This window comes from Echinops telfairi, unplaced genomic scaffold (genome assembly GCF_000313985.2).
Source record: "Echinops telfairi isolate 266 unplaced genomic scaffold, ASM31398v2 ScPeMD7_3533;HRSCAF=4204_1, whole genome shotgun sequence".
Taxonomy (NCBI): domain Eukaryota; kingdom Metazoa; phylum Chordata; class Mammalia; order Afrosoricida; family Tenrecidae; genus Echinops; species Echinops telfairi.
In genome coordinates, this window is record NW_022107432.1 from 13,717,940 (window position 1) to 13,742,020 (window position 24,081).

At 42.7% G+C, this 24,081-nt stretch overlaps 1 protein-coding gene across 1 annotated transcript in view; it reads left to right on the forward strand.

Annotated features, from left to right (window-relative positions):
- The window catches only part of PKHD1 (PKHD1 ciliary IPT domain containing fibrocystin/polyductin), a 579,560-nt gene that overhangs the window by 63,540 nt on the left and 491,939 nt on the right, over positions 1–24,081 (forward strand). The window contains exons 25-30 of the mRNA XM_045294754.1: positions 1,810–1,994; positions 2,930–3,052; positions 7,680–7,785; positions 8,992–9,267; positions 12,809–12,939; positions 20,116–20,248. Coding sequence (XP_045150689.1) covers positions 1,810–1,994; positions 2,930–3,052; positions 7,680–7,785; positions 8,992–9,267; positions 12,809–12,939; positions 20,116–20,248 — 954 coding nt within the window. The remainder of the gene's footprint in view (positions 1–1,809; positions 1,995–2,929; positions 3,053–7,679; positions 7,786–8,991; positions 9,268–12,808; positions 12,940–20,115; positions 20,249–24,081) is intronic.

Sequence of the window (24,081 nt, forward strand, 5' to 3'; positions counted from 1 at the left end):
CCCCCCAATGTACCCCCAGGAGACCTTGTTCTACTTGCTGTCTCTATAGGTTCATCAATCCTGGGGTTCATACACCAAAAAAACAAAAACCAGAAAAACATAACAAAATTTCAAGAGGGTTACCCCCAATGACAAAATACATCAGAGATAAACTCCAATAGGAAAACAAAGCAAAACAAAAATCAGAAAATGTTGAAAACCAGATCAGGCCCAACGTGCATCACAAAGGGAATTAATCATTCAATTCAGGTTTATCATTTTGATCTCCTATAGACTTCTCTCCAATGCACCATTTAGTTACCAGATTTTTCACACCCCGCTATTATGGATAGAGGGAAGTCACAGGAGACTTAACTTCCTGTGTAGGTCTCATCAATGTACCTTGGGCTTCCAGTGTCATCCCCAGCCTTCAGTAAGCCAGAATCTCACAATTTAGGCTCTGACACTGTTCCCTCCTCTGACTTTGGATGATATGCTTCACAATCCTTTGGTGACTGAGGATGGTGTGCTTCTGCTATCTGGACTAAGTTGACATCTCACTTAAATGGCTGCTTGTTTGGAGACAAGTCTTTAAGACCCCAGATGCCATTTTATCTGTAGCCAGGCACCTTCTAATTTCTTCACCACATTTTGCTATAGCACGCATACGTATCTTCTGCGTTGCCTTCCTGAGGGTGACTATTGAGCAAGGCCATGATGTAAGAACTGATTGTTCTTAATTTGGATTTAGTGCAAGATCCAAATCCATTTATGGGTCTATGTTTGTTTAATCTGCCGTTGGCTCCCTTTACAGACCTCCTGGTTAATTTATGGTTGGGAGACTTTATCAATCATCTCCCTGTGGCACAAAGATATCCCACTAATATAATACTGTCATTGATTAGCCCCATGCTACTAATTTTTTAAAGCCCTGTTGAGAAAGAGATATTGGGCCAATGTAGGCTAACTCCCTATCACAATACCTGAATTGTTTACTTGCGTAGAATCAATCCTTTCCTCGGTGGATGCCATTTCTACAAAAAAGAGGAGTTGGTTATCAGGGAAAATTTATAATAATATCCACTGACAATGTCAGTCACAGGTTTGCTGGAATAATATATATCTTACTAGTAAGTCAATAATTGTCCATCTACCTACGCTTCAAGACTTTTGGTATAGCTGTCTTCTGCTTTTTCAAACACCATGAATTTTCAGTCTGAAGACCTCAGGTTACAGGTGTGTTTGAGGGAGAGTCCAGTCCACCTAGCTGAGTTTCCACATTGGATCCCTGTGGTGCGTGTGGCCTTCAGAGTATGTTGTGTACCTTGAAGAGCCGTGATTCGGCGCACGAGTGCTCTGTGGCACTTGGCCTGGGTCCCTGGTGTGCCCGGAAACTGGGGTCAATGTGGCTTATGCAGTGCATATTTCCAGGGATACTCCCCATGTAGGGTCCTTAAAAATATTCTTTGTCATTTTTCCCTTCTTGGAGGTCAGTCCCCTTCGCTTTTCTACCAACAGGCATGCACTTGCGTTCTCCCAGATGTGCCTGCTCTCTTGCCCCTCTCCTCACTTGACTTTCTCATAAGTATCCCTCATCCCTCTGAGAGGGATGTTGACCTGTCAGGGGGATGTATACTCATCATAACTTTGCATGGCAGCCACTCAGTAGTCAGCATCCCTTCCCCCTCCTTTGACAATTTGATCCCGGCTGACATAAGGGGCCTTCTGCCAAAGTGACTTGAGCTATGTTTTAGCCTCAAGATGGTCATGAGACTGCACGATGGACTAATTAGTGCTTTGTCTTTTCTCTATAAAAATCTTTCCTTCCAGGTGTCCCTGTGCACATTTCTGCTGGGCACCTTCGCAAGCTCCTGCAAGACAGTATTGATAGCTTCACATCCACGTACCTCAGTGCCAGCGACTTGATGGTGAAGGAAGATGTGCACTCGTGCTATGAACATGTGTGGACCATCTCCTGGTCCACCCAAATTGGGGATTTACCCGTTTCCATCAGGGTATGTACCATCTTCCTTTGGATGGTAGGGATACTTGGTGCCTTTGAGCAATTTATGTGAAACAAAAAGATAAGGCAATTATACAAAGGAAAACAGTTATGCATTGTTCTTCTTGTTGGAACCATCAAGACACGGGGTCCTGTGCTCTTTTTTCTTGGACATTTTTCAACAAATGGTTTGCGTCTCCTATCCCTGACGAAGCAATTTAAGCCCACCATCTTCTCTCCTAACTCAGTTTCTGTAGAGAAGCTGTTGGTCAGTGTCCACCATACAATAATGCTACAGCTGTGATTGAGCAATTTAAGCAGATGCGATCCACGTAGATTATCCTGGAGGCAGATGGCACAGCAGAAGGAAGTCTGGAGAAGGATTTGCTGTCTTTGGGTCATGACAAAACCAGCTGCAGTTGCATATTTAGGGTTTTAAAAAATAAGCTACTGATCATCTAGCACTCGGTTGTTGTAAAAGGGAGCCCAAGATGACATTTGACTCCCGTCACCTGGTTTTCAAACAAGACACTTTGGGTGAAGAAAGGAAAGATGGGGGGGCCTTTGCATTTATTTCACAATGTGTGCTTTCTTTACATTCTATTCTAATGTTTTGGGTTGCAAGCACACATAAAATAGAGAGGTGCATAGAGGCAAAGTATTTCACCCTGCAGAAAAAATTGATGGGCTGTGTTTCTTTCAGTACCTTTTTAAAAAAAAAAATTCTTCCAGTACTTTCAATTGCCAATAAATATTCCACTAGTCTACTGGGCTTTCATTAGACTTTACTTACTGTTTGTTATGTTTCTAGAGTTTAGTCTTAGGCCACCCCATTTTCACTTTTCTAGCTGTCTGGTTATCTCAAACAGAACATATGTAATCATTTGCTTTGATCAGGTTTAGACTTCTGTTCCATGACAGAATTCACCAGAAATGTAACCATCTCAGGTCTCCGATGAAAATCTGACTGGCATGAGCCCCGCTGTAACAACTCGTGTACTGTATGATGGTGGAGTTTTCCTTGGACCTGTGTTTGGAGACATGTTGGTTACTGCCAATCAGCATACTCAGGTGAGTGATGGGCAACCCAGAATGCAGGCCACAGGCAAATTCAGCCCCTCACTGATTGGTCATACAGCCCAATTGACTTAGCTCTCAAGAGTCATTTTTCCAGTCAGTAAAGCAGGGACAATACCAGTTGTCTTTTTTCTACATCCACAGACCCCATAAACATTCTGTGAATATATGAAAGTGCATTGTAAACACAACCCAACACTGGATTACCATAATAGTTATTGCTATTATTATGGTATCAGGAAAATAGAGAACCCTATAACTAAATATGGCTTATGCTCATATGGTTTATGCTTCCCTGCAGTAGACCTGGATAGTAAATCAGCTAAATTGACCCCTTTTCACTTTCAAATCGTCTTTTTCTTCCAAGACTCCTATTTTAAGTCATCTACTTAGAAAGCAAATGCCTTGAGAATGACGATGGCAACAAATGTGCACATGTGCTGGAGACAATGGATGGATGGATGGATTGTGATGAGTTGTACAAGCCCCCAATAAAATGATTTTAAAAAGAAAAAAAAAAACCTACCAAGAATACAAAGAAATGAAAAACACCCAAACTTACTGTCATTGAATCGATTCTGACTCTTAGCCACTCTATAGGATAGGTAGAACTGCCTTGTGAGTTTCCAAGACTAACTCTTTATAGGAGAAGACAAGTGGGCTTTCTCTCATGAAGCGGCTGATGGTTCCAAACTGCTGACTTTGCAGTTATCAGCCCAATGTGGAAACCCTCCTCTATCAGGGCTCAAATTCAAGACCCAAGCTGACAATTGACCATTGTCGATAATCTGATATATCTAGTTTGTCTTTTTTGTCCTTATAAACAAATTTAAATGTTATAGGTAAAGCTTAAGTGTTCTTTATCACCCATGCTATCCAGATCCCCCCTTCTTTACAAATAATAATAATAATAATAGTAATAATAATAAAACCAGTTGCTTTCTAGTCAGTTCTGACTCGTCGCACCATATCGGAGAGACTAGAGCTGCCCCGTATGGTTTCCAGGCTGTGACCTTGGCAGAAGCAGGCAGCTATACATTTCTGCCATGGAGTGGAGGCTGGGGGATTTTAAGTCTTTCAGTTCATCGCTGAGCACTTAACCTCTGTGCCACCAGCCTCCTTCCCTTCTATAAGTCAAGGCTCATAACTTTAGTGTGTGTGTTTTAATCCTTTTTTCTCCTTCAATTTATAGAGAGGCAATTGTATCACATCTACTTCACCTTTCTCCTCTCTGAGTATAGTTTGAGGGAAAAGCAGTCTTTTCTTAGAAGCCCACCACTCTGTCGTTGTTCTGTGCCATCGAGTCTGCTCCAACTCATAGCTTCTCTGTGTGCAGCAGAACCGAACACTGCCCGGTCCTCACACCTGTTCTTAGGGTTGAGTCCTCCGTCAATACCTCTTATTGAGGGCCTTCCTCTTTTTTGATGTCCCTCCACTTTATTAAACATGATGTTTTTTCCCCCAAGTCCTAGTATCTCCTGCAACATGTCCAAAGTATATGAGACAAGGAACATTCTGACTGTACTTCTCCTAAGACAGATTTGCTTGTTCTTTTGGCCATCCATGGGACTTTCAATACTCTTCTTCAGAACCATAACTCAGGTGCATCAATCTTTATAGAGGCTTGCTTATTCAATGTCCAACTTTCAGATGCATATGAGGCCATTGAAAATACCATGGCTTGGGTCAGGCACAACTCAGTCCTTAAAGTAACACCTTTGTTTTTGAACACCTTAAAGAGGCCTTGTGCAGAAGATTTACCCAATGCAATGTGTCTTTTGATCTCTTTTTAAAATTGTTTTATTGGGTGCTCATACACCTCTTATCACAATCCATACATACATCAATTGTGTAAAGCACATTTGTACATTCATTGCCCTCATCATTCTCAAAACATTTGCTCTCCACTTAAGCCCCAGGCATCAGGTCCTCATTTTTTCCCCTCCCTCCTGCTCCCCCCTCCCTCATGAGCCCTTGATAATTTGCAAATTTTTATTTTGTCACATCTTGCCCTGTCCGACGTCTCCCTTCACCCACTTTTCTGTTGTCCATCCCCCAGGGAGGAGGTCACATGTAGATCCTTGTAATTGGTTCCCTCTTTCCAACCCACTCTCCCTCTACCCTCCCAGTATCGCCACTCACACCACTGGTCCTGAAGGGATCACCCGCCCTGGATTCCCTGTGTTTCCAGTTCCTATCTGTACCAGTGTATGCTTCCATGAGGATTGCTTCCATGAGGATTAAATGTGGATCCAAGCAAGATGAAATCCTTGACAACTTCAATCTTTTGTTTGCTTATCATGATGTTCTCTGTTGGTCCAGTTGCGAAGATTCTGGTTTTCTTTACACTGGGTTGTAATTCATACTGAGTCTGCAATCCTTGATCTTCATCAACAAGTGTGTCAAGTCCTCCTCACTTTCAGCAGGTGAAGTTGTGTCATCTGCATACTGCAGGTTGTGGCAGTTACATAGTTTCACGTCGATTTGATAAATAAGTGTAGGGGTGGAGTCTAGCCTGTCAGTCAGGTCACAGCCTGATGATGCCTCTTTGTGGATGTGGCCTTCTCATGAGGAGTCTGGGGACTTCCTTTCTTTCTCCATCATTGGACCCACAAGAATTTTCACCCACCAGCCTGTGAACTTCCTGCATTCTGCATCATTGCATGTACTGCATGAGTCTGAAGAGGAATTTATGGCTAGTATTGGACTTCTGGGCTAATTTCAGACTTATGGACTTGATCTGGACTGGGCAGGGATGTTTTCTTGATATCCAATTACTCTTTGATATAAAGATTTTTCTTACACATATATGGGTGTCCCTGGATTTGTTTCTCTAGTATACCTGGTCTAACACACAGGGTTTTAATAAACATTTCTCCAATCCTGATACTGCATTCTTCTTCATATCATCTAACTTCTCTGATTATTTGGCCAGCATACAATTGAATAAGTATGATGAGAAAATACAATCCTAATGCACACCTTTCCTGGTTTTAAACCATGCAGTGTTCCCTTGTTCTGTTTGCATAACTGCCTCTTGCTCCACATACAAGATCCACATAAGTACAATGAAGTGCTCTGGAAATCAGATGTCAGCAATGATATCCTTTATTTCACATCCTCTTTTGAATTTAGCCTGAGCTTCTGGCAGCTCCTTGTCAATGTACTGTTGGAGGATCTTCAGCAAAATTTTGTTCTATATTTTGTTTTGATATTGTTCTATTATTTAGTCCTTCTGTTGAGACATCTTTCTTTGAAATTAATACAAATATAGATTTCATTTAGTCAGTCGGCCCAGTGTCTTACAGATGTCCTGGCAATGACAAGGGAATGCTTCCAGTGCTTCATCAGCTTGTTGACCTTTTTCAATTCCTGGTATCACATCAATTCCTGGAGCCTTGATTTTGACTAGTGCTTTTAATATACCTAAACGTCTTCTGTCATGCCATTGGTTCTTGCTCTTATGCTATCTCTTGAAATGATTGAATGTCAATGAGTTCTTTTTGGTACATCAACTCTGTGTATTCTTTCCATCTTTTTTTAATGCACCCACATCATTCAATCTTTGCCATAGAATCGTTCAGTTTTATACCTTGTGACTTAATTATTTTTAGTTCTTTCAGTTTAAGGTATGCGTTGTATGTTCTTCCTTTTGGTTTTCTAACTCTAGGCCTTTGCACATTTCATTATAATATTTTATTTTATATTCTCGAGCTGCCCTTTGAGATTTTGTGTTCAACTCTTTTACTTCATCATTTCTTCCATGTGCCTCAGTGACTCCATGAACAAGAGCAAACTTTGGGGTCTCTCCGGACATCCACTTTAATCCTTTCTCGCCCCACTCCCCCATTTTTGTAATCACCTATTGCTTACTGCATGAATGATGTTCTTGATGTCATCCAACAGATCATCAGGCTCTGTCAATAGTATTCAAAACGTCAAATCTGTTCTTGAGAGGGTCTTGAAATTCAGGTCGAATATAATCATGCTAGGCCCCCAAAGACCCCATACCCATTATACTTTCTTCTTGTTCTTGGGAGCCATTGAGTATGTCTAGACTTGCTGCAACCCCATATGACAAAGTAGGAGTGCTCCCTAAGAGTCCTCTTGTCTGTCATCTTTGTGGAAGCAGGTGTTTTTCCCTGAGTACCAGTGAGTCGGCTTGAACCATCAACCTTTTGAATACCTAACAGAAGTTCTTATATAGACATGTAGTGAAGGTACAAGGACGACATCTGCTTCATTGGTATTTGACAGTTAAGAAAGTACTTGCTACAAGTTCTCAGTGCTTATTGAAAATATAGGGTATTACTAAGCCCTTGTGCAGTTTGAATTACATCAAATTTACTTCCATATAAAACAGAAAGGGAATTTATTCAAGGTTTAGCATATTTAATTGCAGAAATACCAGATTTCAGTATCTACCATTATTTTAATACAGCTTGATATGTTTTAAGCCATTGATTGTAATTTAGGTTTTATTACTAGGAAAATAAAAGAGGTGAGGATAAGTAAATCAATGACACATTTTAATATCAGAAAACTGCGCAGAAGTATTTTATGCATACCTTTGTGCGTATGGAGTGCACACATTTGTTTTTAATTCTTCTGTGTGTTGCAGGTGGCTGTGAGAGTAAATGACATACCGGCTCATTGCTCAGGGTCCTGTTCTTTTCAGTACCTCCAAAGCTCAACTCCCCAGATCCACTCGACATGGTATTCTGTTGGTATGAGCTGTGGCTTGGGCTGGGAGGAAACTTTAGTAATTTTGTTAGAGGCTGTGTTAGTCCGGGTACACTAGAGAAACGAATTCATAGACACTCATATGTGTAAAAGAAAGAGCTTTATATGAAAGGGTAATTGTATATTAAGAAAATATCCCAGCCCAGTCTAGATCAAGTCCTTAAGTCCAATATTAGCCCATTTGTCCGATATCAGTCTGTAAATTCCTCTTCAGACTCACACAACACATTCAATGACTCTCAGGGCAGGGAGATCACAGGTCAGTGGGTGGAAAGCCTTGTGGATACTTCCAGTGGTGGTGGAAGCCTCTCAGTGCTGGTGTGGGTCTCCATGTGGCTCCTCCAGCTCCAAGGCTCTGGCTGCCATCAGCATAGCTCCATGTGGCTTGTCAACAGGAATGTCTTGCAGGGAGAGTGTATCTGGCCTCCAGGGAGCTATTTATCTCTTTCGCGCCTCCAAATGAGGTCATCAAGCTGCAACCTGATTGACAGGCTAGACTCCACCCCTTTGCAAGTTGACAAGAGATTAGGTAACTGCCACAGAGGACATGCGTCTGGCGATGGGACAGGCAGAAGATCATCAGTTTATGAAGTTCAGGGAGAGTGATGGCAGCAGAAAATGTTTCGTTGTGTTTTGCTTTTTGCTGAGTAAGCACTCAGCTTATAGATCATAGATCAGCAGGTCAGCAATTCAGAACCAGCAGTGTCCCCCTGGGAGAAAAGACCTGGGCCATCTTCTCCCATATAGATTACAGCCTAGGAAACCACTATGGGCAGTTCTACTCTGTCCCATGGGTTTCTTCTATGAGTTGGAATGAACTGGACAGCACCTAGCAATCATAATCAAAATGATAATATGGTCATGAAATGGAAATAGAGACACGTGGATTATTGATGACTTAAAATATCCTCTTGCCCCTTGTTCAGAATTCTTCTTTATCTGATTCTATTTCCAGTTCTTGTTGAGCTGGGATCTCTGACGACTAGTTTGAGAAAATGTTAGGTGCGGGATAGATCTTCCAAGTAAATGCAGATGTCCAATATTGGAGTCTGTATTCAGATCCCTAAGTCCTGGGAGTGGGGAGAGAGAGAGATAGAGAGAGAAAGGGTGTTGGATATTAGAGTCAGGTCTCTCAAATGGAGTGACATCATGGAGAGATGATTCTGTTTGTTTGTTTTTCCATTTTTTAGGCGATGACATCAACCTCCTGGTTTATATTACTGGAACTGGCTTCTCTGATGACTCCCAGGCCTTTCAGGTTATGGTGAACAAAACAAGTTGCCAAGTAATTTTCTGCAACCTAACGTGTGTGGTCTGTCAGATGGGCATGCTGCCGGTCGGAGTGCATCAGCTCTCGGTGTTGGTGAGGCCCTCTGGTCTTGCCATCACCACCAGTGGAGAAGGCCCCTTTTTACATGTGGGGCCCAGGCTGGATGCTGTGGAGCCTTCCAGAGCTGCAGAGATTGGTAATCAGGGGAGGGTATCACATTCCATCTGCCCCCCTAAAACCAGCCTCTGAATCTTGTTTGACCCTGTGATAAATTCTGTATCCATTATGATTCATAACTGTTTATTCTCTGCCATCAGCATGCACTAATGAACAACAGACACTTGGGCCCTTCAACCAACTTTCTTGCCACATAGAGGATCATAGTTTGCCTGGCGATGCCAGGCATAACTGGGTCAGTCGCTGAGTCAGCAGGACTATTTAGTCTAGGGGAGATAACCCAGGACTCGGGGTGAGGACATATGCTTGGCCTTAGTCCTCCCCCACGTTACTGCTGTGGAGCTCATTGTCTAAGCAATGAAGCAGCTAGCCACAACATCATTTACTGAACACCTCTTCTAAATGCTAGGAACTCCCCAAGGATGGACTTATTATCCACATTTTCCAGATGCGATATTGCTGGTTCCACAAGGCGAATGATTTGCCCCAAAGTTTCCCAATGGAAAGAGGTAGCACTCGGACCCAAACACTCAGATCGATGCCAATGCTCTCCTCTGTTCTATAGTACCATCCTATTTTACTCAGACAGGGAGCCTTAAAAGCTTGACTTACTTTTGTGGGAGATTTCTAGTTTTGTGGGACATTAAATTGAGTCAGCGTTACACTGGTGGGAGAGCCAAGATGAAGTTGTGAGGAAAGCCCCCTGAAAAGGGACAACATTGAGAGCTGTGAGATCAAGGGTCTGCTCACCACAAGCTCCGTGCACAGTGGGCGCGTCACACACGGTGGCTCCCTGATGGACAGTTGGCAGATGCTCAGTGGGCACACACAGTCGACTCCCATTTGAGTTGCAGAGAATTGGAGGGCTTGTCTTGTTAATAATATTTAGCCCCAGGGGCCGATCTCAATGCTGTGAAAAACCGGGCGCTCCATGACTTGCTGTGTTCTGAGGAGTGGGACCAGTTAAAACTGGCCCAGCAGGACTGCAAGAATCATGGGACACACAAGTTCATGGTTGCTAATATAAAGCATGCTCTTTTGGAGCATACAACTCTTTGCCCTAACTTCTGGATTACCCTCTTCCCCTGCTGGTGGCTGTTGCGGTTTGTTCTGTTGTTCGGAGACCTCCGGCTTAGAACATTCTGGGCACACATTGTCTAAAGGAGTGATTCGTCTCTGAATTGACTTAACCTAGAAGAGTGAAATAAGAGCTCCACCCCACCTTGTCACTATGCATAAGACCACGGCAGCACTTGCTCTTATTTCTTAGAGATTTGAGGAAGGAGCCAGGGGATATGTGGTACTCAGAGTAGAAGGGCATGACTTAATGAGCTTAATCATTATTGCTTTGGGCTCAGGGTTGATGATAGTGTTTTTCATGAGATTTATGAGGTGCTTTGATTTACAAAATTACCTTTGTAGTTCAGGCCACACAAACCTTCTTGAACTCCCACCCCTCTCCATAATAGGCCCTTACAGGAGGGCAAGGTAGAGCAGTTGTTAATACTCAGCCGATAACCAAGACCTTGGCAGTTTGAACCCATCAGCCACTGAAGGGGCATGAAGAGGCTGTCTGCCTCCACAAACATCAGCACCTTAGCAACCCTGTGGGAGATGTATGTTGTCCTATAGGTTCACTATGACTTGGAACCGCCTGGATGGCAGTGGCTTTGAGGTCAGGGCATGCAGGTGACCAAAACCTTATCGTATCCCCTATCCAGAGTGCCCTGTTCCAGTGGGGGTAACTAACTACCCACGTCTTCCCAGAAGTGAGGGATTTCCCAGGACATGAGATTTGAAACTAGCAGATTCCCAGGCACATGAGCCAAATAGGTTACAGTCTTAGGTGGTTGTTGCTATCAGATGCCTTCCAGTCCATTCCAGCTAATAGTGACCCTGTGTGTCACAGGAGGAGACACCGTCCTCAAACTGTTCTGTTGGGACCCATTGTTCCAGCAGCTCTGTCCATTTCTCTGAAGGTCTCTCTCTTTTCTCAGAACCTCCACTATACCAATCAGGATCCCTTTCTGCAGAGACTGGTCCCTCTAAATAACCTGCTCAGAGATTGTGAGATAGTCTCATCATCCTCTCTTCTCAGGAGGATTCTGGCTGTTCGGTGCACTGAATAACGCAGTGCAGGGATTCAATGGTCTGGGAGGATCATGCATTTTCCCACTAGATTTTAGCAAAAGGTGTACCTTGAGGGCTCGGTGCTAAAGACCTTGCTTTACAAAGTGTGATTCTGAACCAGCAGGATTCCATCTCCAAGGGGCTGGGTAGCAATGCAGAATTTCAGTCCCCCCTCCCCATCTTGGCTTTGCATTGTCTAGTGTAGGTTTGCTGGGAGTTGGACCTGACTCTATGGCAATCGTGGTAGGAGCATTAGAGACTCAGACCCAGCCAGGCTTACTAGTGGGGAAGTTACAGAATGGTTTAGTACCAACAACATCGCAGTTCTATCTTAATTCTTTGGGCTGCCACTTCACCCATCCGCATTCTCTCCAAAATCTTCCCTTGGATTGCTAAATGTCCCTTTTCACACTGATGTTTTTGGGAAATAACCTTTTCCTCCCCACTCTCAGAGGTCGTACCTATTTGGTAGCCTCTCTTGTACCCCCTTGGGGAGATGGTAGACCAGAATCCTTTCCTTCATCAGTAATCTGTGGGCTTTTGGGTTCACACTGGGTCTCCATCAGTGGCAATTACAGTTTTATAGGGGTCTGCTTTTTATCAAGGGAAAGTTTGTATGACTGGAGCCAATTCCCTTCTCACCCATCTTTGCAGGGTGGTCAGCAGCAATACCCTGATGCAATGGATGGCTTTTGGTGATTCCAGTCACTTTATGGGGGGACTTCCAAACAGTCTAGAAATTTTCAATTATTACACCAGCATGTTGCCCTTGTTGGGTCCCCTTGAGTCTATTGCCCACCCAAAGTGACATCATGTGACAGAGTACCTGCCTGTTTATATGAAGAAATTTCTCCCATGAAGCCCTTGGGAGGGTTCATATGCCAACCTTTTGGATAGCAACCAGGCACTTAACCAAGTTGATCCATCATGGTGCCTTGACTTTGGGGTGTGTGGCATCAAACCAGAAAGCTGTTGGATGAAGGAAATGAGGAGCTGTGAGCCGAGGATCAATAGCACGAAGACCTGCTTGTAACCTGGGCGCTGACTCAGAGCTCACTGCCTGTTCTGCCTTGATGCTCCCTTGTGCTTGAGCTCTTGGCAAAGAACGCGTTTTGGGGGACTGGCAGGGACAGTACTTCAAACTCTAGGGAAGAAGCCATGTATTTGCCTCTATGTTTTATTTTTAAATAAAAGAATGTCCAGGAAGGTCCTACTGCCCTTTCGTCACTCTAGTCACCGTTTCTCTCCTTGTATGTGGCTCGCTTTATGCTGAACTTCAGCCTTTTCCTGCAGCGTGAGCATTCTCTTTTGTTTTGACACATTAAGAGGACTCATGTTTTATTAATTTGATTTCACCTCTCTTGGGGATGCTTAATTTTTTTCTGCCTGTCAGACTGTGGATTCCATCTGGAAATGTGGTTTTGTTACAGGAGGACTCTGGGCCACTATCCGAGGTTCTGGTTTGGAAGGGGCTAGCTTGGTGCTTTTCGGGTCCCAGTCTTGTGCCGTGAACATCAACACAAGCAATTCACAAAGAATCCAATGTAAAGTTCCGCCCAGGGTAAGTGGAATTCTCTGGCATTGCCTTCCTGTGGGATGGATTACTATTATTAAAACATAGCATAAAGCTTTGAGTGAATCATTTCTTGGAACAAAATGAACTGACATAACCTCTCATCATGAAAACATGTTCATATTTCCTGTCTTGCTATGAAATGGGAAAACACCCCTCTAATGGGGCTTGTAATTAACATTAGTTGCTTAAAGAAAGACAACCAGGCCGCCCCAGTTCAAAATATTACTGAATGTTATAACACAGAATAAACATATTTATCTAGTGCACACGCTGGGTGTGGGTTCCCAAGATTCACTCATCTTATGACTTCACCCTTCTCTTCAACAAACAAACAGACTTAGTTTGCTCTGAGTGTATGATGGTAGAACCCAGGATCCTCCCATCACCCCCACTGCCTGTTACAAAACCAAGTCCCGGGCCCTCCCTTTCTTTTCCAGTTCACTTAGAGCCCAGTAAGGGATTTTGGGTGGCATCATGGCTTAAGTGTTAGGCTACTAACTGAAAGTCAGCAGTTTTAACCCAAGAGCCACTCTATGGGATACAGACGAGACTGTCTGTTCCCCTAACAATTTACACCTTAGAAACCATCTGGCGTAGTTACACTGCATCCTGTCGGTAGCCATGAGCCAAGCATCAAGTAGACCGCAGTGGTTATTAAGGGAGCTGAATTGAGGATCTTCCCTGGGGTCACTGTGAAAAGTCACACACACAGCTACACACACACACACACACACAGCTACAGTGGAACTTTCTCCTAAGAGTTGACTTCAGGGTTATCAACATTCCTGGCACAGGATCCTTTCCAGAGATTAGTGACAGTTGTACGCGATAAACTCTATACAGTCTCATTTTCTAATTTTCTTTCCAACATTTTCACCTCTTCCTGTTTTTCTCTGGCTCTGGGAGAGCATGTGGTTTTAAGCTCACAGACTAGCAAATCAGTCTCCTTGGGTTTAAATTTAGAAACCAGCTCCACAATGGGACATGATCTCCTGGGGCTATAAAGAGGGTGAAATTATTACACTCACCGATATTTGAGAAGCGCATAGAACAGTGCCAGACTTTTAAGTAAAATATATATATAAATAAAAACATGTACTTATTGAAAACAAATATATATATATGTTTTTCTACTTAGCCAAGACCTTGGTTTCCACTGAAAATAATCCATAAGAACTCTTTAGAACCCTTAGTGTAGAAACAAGTAATTTGTGGATTAGTAGGATCTCTGAAACGTCATGTAAGTTTAGCTTCTTGTGATCTCTGAGGGCTCTCCCTTGAACAACTGAAGTTCCCCTGGGAGGGAGCGTTCAGAATATTCTTTGATCACCAGCTCCACATTTGAATCTCATCTAGCTCCTTAAATGTTATGAAACGTTAGCTTTCACATGTAAACTGCAGCAATTCTGATATATGGCAGTGCTGTCATTTGTTTAACCAGTTCCCTACTATTGGACATTTAGATAATTTCCAAGTTTCCCTATTGTAAACCATAGGACTTTGATCATCCAAGTAATGCACTTTTGGGTGCATTGATTGTCTCAGGATACATGAATCTAAATTCTAAAGCTGAGCTACATGAGACGCCGTTCTTGGAAAGTCTCAGTTTATCCTTTCACGCTTGTTCTGCACGTGTCTGATTGCTGGGGCTTTTGCCAACCCTGGATTGTATCACTTTAATATGTATTTACCATGATAATGAGTAGCATCTATATTGTTTGGATTTTTAAACTTTTTACTGGAGAAGACACACATTAAGAAAGCATACTTGTATTTTGATCAAAGAAGTACATGCAAAAAGAGTTAGAAATAGTAAACCAATCATGCTCTCCCACCCTTTCATCTTTCCTCAAGTCTACTTTTAGAAACAAGCCCTTCTCACTCTTTTGAATATAGTTATTGTGCCCGTTTGTTAAATAAATAGACTGAGTTGGCATTATCATAACTATTTAAATGGTGCTAGCAGTACCAGTTGATTTCCCCCCCTAAAAAGCTTTTGTTTTCTTATGTTATTTTCCTCAAATTCCCTTCCCACCCAGAATGTATTCCGTATAATGAAACAATCTTTCATCATTTAAAAAGTTTCATCATATCAATTATTCCTTTCCCTTGAAGAACCTCATTCTCCTGCTCCAATCTGGATTGGTTGCTTGTAGACTTCTTCAAATTTCTCCTTTGTGTTTCCCTTTGCTGAACTCCTGGTAGAGCCACAGTGTATTGGCCACTTCTATGTTTTGTGAGTTGGTTACAAGTTGGGCTGCTAACTGCAAGGCCAGTGGTTCACAGCCACCAGCTGCTCCTCTGGAGAAAGATAAGGCTTTCTACTCCTGTAAAGATTTCATTTCAGAAATCCACTGCGGTAGTTCTGTCTGTCAAACAAGGTCTCCGGGAGTCAGAGTCCATTTGATGGCAGAGAGTGAGCCTTATGACACATTCGAAGAAAGACTATGTTGAAAGTTTCTGAGTCCTCACATGTCTGAAATTCTCATACTCAATGAAGTATTTAAGTGGGAATAGATATTCATTTGAAGTTGGCACTTTGGGCATGTCAAAGATGATTGAATGTTGTCGATTTGATGTGATTCAACCATTATATAACAAATATTCCGCCCCCCCCCACCCCCCACCCCCCGAGTTTTAAAAGCATAGCTCACTTATCCTTTAGCATCCAATATAACTACTAAGCTTCCATGTAATTCTGATTTTCAGTCCTTTCTGGGTCTCCTAGACAATCCGCCTGCTCAGGGACTTGCTGGAAGCACTTGCAGACCTCAGAAGAGCTTGCATTTATATTTGTTACAGCCAAAGGCTGCAGAGGGCAATTCGCGGTGGGAAGGGCACTCAGGGCAGGGCTAAGGAGGCAGCATGCACACGCTTTTAGTTGTCTTCCTCTGGTTGACTGGTATGAACAACAACAACAACAAAACAACAACTCACTGCCATTGAGTCAATGCTGACTCATAGTGCCATTCCCCTCAAACCCCCGTGGGTTTCTGAGACTATAAATCTTTATGGGAGTAGAAAGTCTAGCCATTCTCCCACAGAGCTGGTGGTGGTTTTGAACTGCCAACCCTGTGGATTGCAGCACAATGAGTAGCCATGACACCCCCAGGGCTCCCCCAGGATGGGTATAGACAGTGTTAATTTCTCATGGCAGTGACAGCGGCAGCTTGCGTGAGTATTGGGAATGAGGGATGCACATCTGAGCCTCGATGTCGAGGATTTTCGTTGTGGGTCTAGGGTAAGCATTGGCTTGCTACCTCCAAATCGGCTGTTCAAACCCAGCAGCCTCAGGAGAGAAGATGAAGCTGTCTGCTCCTACAAAGGTTCACAGTTTTGGAAGCGCCATGTAACAGGTCTATGAGGTGGACTCAGCTCCGTGGCAGTGGGCTGGCCCATTTTTCTTTTCTTTTCTTTTTAGTCATGTAAGCCTGGGTGACCACGTTCATGGTTGACTGTAGTCTCCAACCCCCTCCCCAGAGGTTCAGCTGATACCACAAGGCTCAAGATCCCCAAATAAATAACATTCTTAGTATTGACTTTGGAATGTGGCCCAAGGCTGCCCAGTAAACAGAGACACTCTTACCAAGCAGAATTAGAGATTACCTCCCAGGAGCTGATCAAGGGCCTGCATTCCTGTGGACAGGGTTAACCCTTTACTTCCCATCAGGTGACTTGCATTTTTTTCTCTGCAAACACTAAAGACTCTCTAATTTGACAAGGACACACTTTGGTAAGAATCTTATTTATTATGATGAGCATTGCTTGGGCTTTTTATCGGGGGACTTATGTCCTTAAGTTCTGAGATTTTTCATTTCCTCTAGAATGCATTTTCAAATATTTACTGAGCATTTGTAATTTCTCTTTTCTACACTGTAACAAACATGAAGTTGGCACTAGTTAGGATGCAATCAAGAAAAAATCAGTTTGATTTGTTGTGTGTGTGTTCATTGCATACTTTTCTGTCCCCCCCCCCATTGAAATAATTATCTCTTACTTACTGATTTGTGTATTATGTACATGAATTCTTTGTATAAATTTCAGGTATTTTCATCTCAATCTGCTGCTTTACTTTTCAATGTTTAGTATATTTTGAAAGATCATCTCTTTTCTCCTGTAAGTCACGGTTGGGGTAAAGAAAGGTTAAATGGGTTTTGAACAGGTAAATATTCTCAGGTTATTTTCTAGAACTTGGCGGTGATTGAGGATTGAGTAAATGTCATGAGGTGTCTCATGAGGGAGAGAGGCAGGCCAAAGGATTCTCAAGCTTCAAGCCCAGACTATCATGTGTCACGTAATAAATGGTAGGGGGAAATGGAAGAAAATAGATACAGACAATTCAGACGGGATCATTCTCCTCTGAGAAGTTTAGATGATAGTTGGAAATGCTACAGGTGTAGAAGTTACATAGGATGACAGTAACATTTAGGAACTTATATGCTGGTTCACCAAAGGGACCCCGTAAATCAAGCTTAATTTGAATGTTACTAATTCAAGGAAATCCAATCAATACAATTATTATTCAAATTGATGGACCAGCTACAAAAGCTAGTGATGGAGAAATGGAAGAATGGTACCAACGTCCTCACTCTGAAATTGATCAAACATGCAATTGAGATTCATTGATAATTATTGGCAATTAGAATGCAAATGTTGGAAACAGGAAGGAACAGTCATTGGAAAATATGGTCTTGGTAGAAACAAAGCTGGAGAGTACATGATAGAGTTTCACAAGACCAATGACTTGTTTATAGCAAATTTTTTTAACGACACAAACAGTGACCATGCACATGGACTTCTCCAGATGGAATACACAGATGTCAAATTGACTGCACCTCTGAGAAGAGACATTGGAGAAGCTCAAGATCAGCAGCTAAAACCAGGCAGGGACTGATGGTGGATCAAGGATTGCAGCCTTCAGTTGGATTACAACTCAATGTAAAGAAGTCTCAAATCTTCACAACTGAACCAATAGGTAACATCTGGATAAATGAGGTTCTCATGGATTTTATCTCACTTAGATCCACAATCAATGCTCATGGAAGCAGCAGTTAAGAGATAAAAAAACACACATCACATTGGGTAAATCTGCTGCACAACTTTGTGTGGTCATGTTCCTGGTAGGAGTGCTGTTCCTGGCCTAACCCTGCAAAGGAGGATTCTTGCCTTCTACTGACCAAGAATGACCAGGAGTGGCACTGAGTTTCTACATGAGCAAAGTTTTATTAGAGAAAGAGCCAGAGATTAGGAGGCACTGTCCAATGCTGACCCTTGTCCTACCAAAGCTATAGGGGTTCAGGGTTTTTAATCCCTCCCCAGGTGCAACAGGAAAGTTATACATACTCAAAAAAATTCAAGGGGAAAGTGATGTTTTCTGAGAATAGGCTGGGCCATGCCAACAGGGTGGGCATACACTTGTTTTTCAAAGCTGGAGTCAGCTCTGCAGGTTTCTAGGATGCTATGCAGAACTCATTATGAGATGTTGTGCTTGCACAGCCTCCGTTCCTGGGTGGGCACCTCCCCTCCTCTCTGCACAAGGGACTTTTCACTGTATGTAGTTGGCCCCTGGATTCCTGAAAAACACCTTTAGATGAGTTAGCGATAGGTGACTAACTCGGTTTGCCTGTTAGCTCCTGGGTGTGCATTTCAGCATCCCAGTGTGGTTTTCAGCTGCTCTGCTGGCTTGTAATTCTTTATGATTCACTTAGTGAGGGGTTCTTGGAGTTCCTCCAGTCATTTGGCCAGGTGTCTGGGGGTCCATTCCTGTCTCGGTTTCCAATCACCAACGTTTAGGTTAGCAGTTGGGTTCACACTGGTTGAGTTCCCTGGAACGTGACCAGCCCATGTTGCATCATTTGGGGCTATTGAGTCCATTTCAGAAGAGAACTGCGTCACAAATATGCCTTCGCTGTGATCTTTGTGGACAATATCTCCAGGCCTTTCTCTCACAGTACTCTGAGGTGGTTTCACACACCCAACCTTTGGGTTAGCAGTTGAGCTATTGTGCCATCAGCGATCCATGGATAGTGTATAAGCCCAAACCGACTTCGAATTGATTTTTGACTCATAGTGACCCTACATAGAATTTCCACCAGTGCTCATCTTTACAAGAGCAGCCAGCCTTACCTTTCTCTCTTGCAGTTCCTTGGGGTTAGCCAGCCATGGCTTATCCCCCAGGGCCACCAGGGCTCTGTGGGCAGCTATAGAACTTATTAAAAGATCCATTATCTTCTACAGTCTGTTAAAAGAGTCTGGATTTTCTTTCACAGAAAGCAAGGGTTGGCAAATTGCTGATCAGTCACATGCCACACTCTCAGTACATACAAGTGGCTCTGAAGTAAAATGGGAAGAAAATTAAAGGATATTATTCCAATTTCATTTGTTCGTAAAATCTATTTATGACTTTTGAATAATTTATAAATGGTTGCGAGGGACAGGACTTGACGCTTCCATCTCAAAAGTTTGCCAACCCCTGACAATTTAAATTCTACTTTTATGGTGCTCTGAGTCAACCCGTATTAAATTATTGATCTTCTAGAAAGGATTATGAAACAGCCACCCGCTCTCTTCTGGAAGGCCGGACGTGACTAAAAGATCACAATGATGATTGTCCGACCGGAGGACAGGCATTTCAAGTTGAAAAAACAACAGACACCTAATATCTATTTCCTTTATTGTTTGTTTCTGAAATTAGAAACTGTAATGCAAGTCATTTCACACTTTACAATTCAGAAACTTGTCATAATTTAAAGGGGATTTACTTGAAATTTACCTTCTCAGTAGTTTTGAAGAAAGGATTTATTGTACAAATCTGTATTTAGAGGTGGGTGGCCTTGGGAATTGTATGCTTGCAATCTTTGGAGAACCAACTTCTCTCTGTCTCCAACAAACACTTCCCAAGCAACGCTTTGTCCTCAGAGCAAGCTCCTCTGTATCTAGTCAAGTATGTGCTTGGGTCACCCAAGCACTAACCGCTGTGTGTGTGTGTGTATGAGAGAGAGAGAGAGAGAGAGAGAGAGAGAGAGACTTGAATGCAGCAAACATACCCTTTACAAACACGTTTCTTGAAATTAGCCTTCTAAGTTAATTCAATTTGAACTTCTCCTCTTCCCTCAAGTCAGTCTTATTTACTAAGGTTTGATCTTAAAAATTCACTTCCAGGGGAATGAATCCGTTGTGGACGTGACTGTGACCAGAGGAGACCAATGGGCCGTTCTTCCAGCAGCATTTGCATATGACTCCTCTTTAAATCCACTCATCTTGTCTCTGAGCAGGAACAGCAGCAGCTTAGCAGGTAAAAAGCACGGAGAACATTGGCTTCAGGGCGGTGATCTTCTAGAAATGGTACACAGGAGTCTGTGGACTTTATTGAAGATGGAACTGTATTTTGGGTGGACATTTTTATTACCACCCCCCGTGAACATCAGGAAACCAGTTTTTCTCATCTTAATTATCTTAGAGTCAGTCTCCCTCTGTAATACTGGGGTGAATCTCATCACAAAAATGTGAGAATGCATAGGTCATATTTAATTCAATAAGTATTAAGTACCTACAGTATGGTGCAGTTGGTTCAATACTGGGTTGCTAATTGCCACATTTTTGTTCAAACCCACCGGCTGCCCCATGGAAGAAAGGTGAGGTTTTCTGCACCATGTAAAGATTTAGTCTCAGAAACACTACGAAGCAGTTCTACTCTGTCCTACACATTGGAATGGGCTCGATGACAATGGATATTGTTTGGTTTTACTCTGTCAGTGTGATTGGTATAAACGCATCGTAGACACCATGCGATCCTTATTGCAGGTGTGTAAGATTACTAGCCCCATTTTATAACGAAGAAACTGAACACAGAGAGACTAAGTGACTTGCCGAAAATTCCACCTCGATTGTGTTTTAGTTGTAAGCTCTCTGTTGTGATCTGGGTGAAGGTTGGTAGAGCAGATCAGGCTTTCCTTCAACGATTAGGACATATTTTGTTAAATGCTGTTGATTACAAGCCTCACAATGTAGCATCACCCGCCTCCTGTGATTCCTGCTCTCATGCCTCCTCCTCTTCTAACATCTTTGGAACTTTGTTTTTGAGCCAGTGCTACCTGTTTGGTCGCAACTGGTCAATTATTCTAAGGTGCGAATACACTCCGAGTGCTATTGTTGCCTTTCTACACCTGTCCCTTGCTTGGCTGAAAAAAAAAAAAAAAGATCCATAGAGGGTGTGTTCATTTACTGAAGGCTAATGGAGGATGACAGTCCCTAGGGTTCCACTGATTCTATCTGACCAGCGAGCCTAAGCTACATCTTTAGTCAGTAGCAGAGCTAGGATTTGAGCTCGGCAATCTGATTGTAGATCCTAAACAATGAGCTATGTCTGCCTGCCCCCCCACCCCAATCCCCGGACAGTAGAACAATACACTGCTCAGTTCTGCGTCATATTCACAATCATTGCCATGTTTGAGCTCATTGTTGTGATCACTGTGGCAATCCATCAAGTTCAAGGTCTTCTTTTTTGCTGACACTTTTTACCAAGAATAATGTTCCTTGACAGGACTTGATCTCTCCTGGTAGCATGCCCAACGTGAGACAAACTCCCACCATCCTTGCTTCTAAGGAGCATTCTGGCTGTACTTCTTCTAGTGCAGAAAGAGCTGTTCCTTCTTCTGGCAGCCCACAGCATGTTCAATATCCTTTGCCAACACTGTAAGTCAAAGGCATCGATTCATCTTCAGTCTTTCTTATTCATTGTCCAGCGCTCCCCCGCAGAGAAGGCGATTGAAAATACGATGGCTTGAGTCAGGTACACGTCATTCGTTAACATGCCATTTGTTTCATGACTATTGCTTCCATGAGTATTGATTGTGGATCCAAGAGAAAGAAGTTCTCGATAGCTCCGGGCTTTGCATATTGGTATACTTAGAGGATTTCTGTTTCCTTTGTGTTGAGGCATAACCCAGACTGGAGGCTGTGATCTTGGATCGTCATCAGTAAGGGCTTCAGCCCTTTTCACCTTTAGCAGCCCAGGTTGCAACATCTTCATTGTGCAGGTTGTTAATGAGTCTCCCTCTAATCCTGATGTGACGTTCTTTTCACACAGCCTGACTTCTTATACGTATGCACCCGTTTTTTATTTAAACCCCACAGTATTCCCTTGTTATGTTCAAACAACTGTCTCTTAGTCCCTGCAGAGTCCTTGTGAGGACAGTTAAGAGTTCTTTGAAACACACTGCATATTAAAAGAATATACTTTTTAGTAGCAAACTACAGGAGATAATTTAAGATTTCTTTGATGCTTCCAGGTGATATTTCCAAGATGGAATGAGTAATAATTTATCATGTCATAATGTCTTACACTGGGTTCTCTACAGAAGGAAAATCAGTGAAGCTTATATGTTTATATGTGTGGGTATACATACATATGCTTACGGATGTACACATATGTGTAAGTTTTTATTAAGAATATATATGTGTGTGCAAGTTTATTTCAGGAAAATGGATCACACTTGTAGAACTAGGCAAGTCAAAGGCCTGTCAGGTTTCAACATCATAGGTTAGGGTAGAGGTGGCTCCTGACTTGTATACCCATGGGAGCGGATGAACCCAAGATTCACAGGGAGATGACAAGCTGGTGGCTGCAGTGACTAACGAATCCAAGATGGGCAGGTGAAGTGGCAGGCTGCTAATGCCTCTCAGGATTAGCAGGCAATATGGTAAGCTGTTAGCTCCAAGGAAAAGAATCAGAGGTTGAAGACCCAGATGCAAGATCTAGGCTCAGTAGAAAGCAAGTAAGATTTCCCACAGTTTCCACTTACATTAGAAGCAGAAAAAGACCCAAAGGAAGCTTCCTTTCAACTGATCGTATGAGGACTGTGATCTGAGTAAGGGTGTTGCATCCACCCTAATATTTTTTACAACCGATGGGCTGCTTATAGTTGATCCTGTTATAAAAGGGATTATATTGTGTTAGGTCACATCATGATGGATTACTATGTCTTAACTGCTAAGCCACTGATGCTCAGCAAAGTTGACATAATATCTAACTGTCACACAAAGCATACAGTTTTGGATGGGTAACAGATAATACATCTTTCTGGTTAATTGAATGCTCAAGCAAAAGTCATTGAGTCAATGGTGACTGATAGCAATCCTCTACAAGGTAGAACTGCTCTGTGAGTTTCTGAGACTATAACTGTTTGAGAGAGTAGAAAAGTGGATCTTTCTCACGTGGAGCGGCTGGTGGTTTTGAACTGCTCACGGTGTGGACCACAGCCCTGAGGGTAACCACTATACCATCTGGGATCCTCTAATTGAATGCTAGACAACAGGAAGTTTATGGCAACTGTATCTAATAGTTTAAGAGACCACCATATTTCCTAAAGAAAAAAAAACGGCTTGATTTTTCTGATACTCTTTTCATTTGCCATTGCTCAAGAGTTTACAAATAAAGGGAAATGTCCTTTAGCTTTTCAATATAATTCAGATTGGATTGTGCAGAAGAAGAATTTGCTGCCTCAGGCTACCAAAGTATGTAAAATTCCTTAGTGGTATAGATTCTTCCGAAAGAGGTAGAAAAAGGAGGAGGGAGATCTGTGTTCTATTCAGAATTCAGTGATTTGGGCTCTTAATAAAATTTTCCACCTATAATGAAAAGAATAAATACATTGCACCAGTGCCTCAAAGGCATCCAGTATTAGATTGACAATTGACCAAGAGTCCAAGGAGTTCATGTTATTGATGTAAACAATACGATGCATTTATTTTCAGAGTTTCCACTTGTATTTAAATCTTTCGATGCACAGAGCAAAGACGAGCCCATGATATGACTCATAAAATCCACAAAGGGTGACAGCCTACTGGGAACGTCTCCTTTGAGCCAGAGTGCTGCATCTCTCCATTCCGAATGCCATATTAATAATGACAATGAAGCTCAGATGAAAGTGAAGGACAGAGAAGGAGAAGAAAGAGGAGGAGGAGGAGGAGGGAGAATTGGATGTGCAGGGCCATTCATGTGGTCTTGGCTGTCACGCAGAGCCGAATATGAACGAATCTCAGCGGAAGCTCTTCTTGAGCAGGATTTTGAGCTTCCTTGTTTTCTTTACTGTCTCCATTGGCCAGTGGGCAGTACTTTCCATCTTT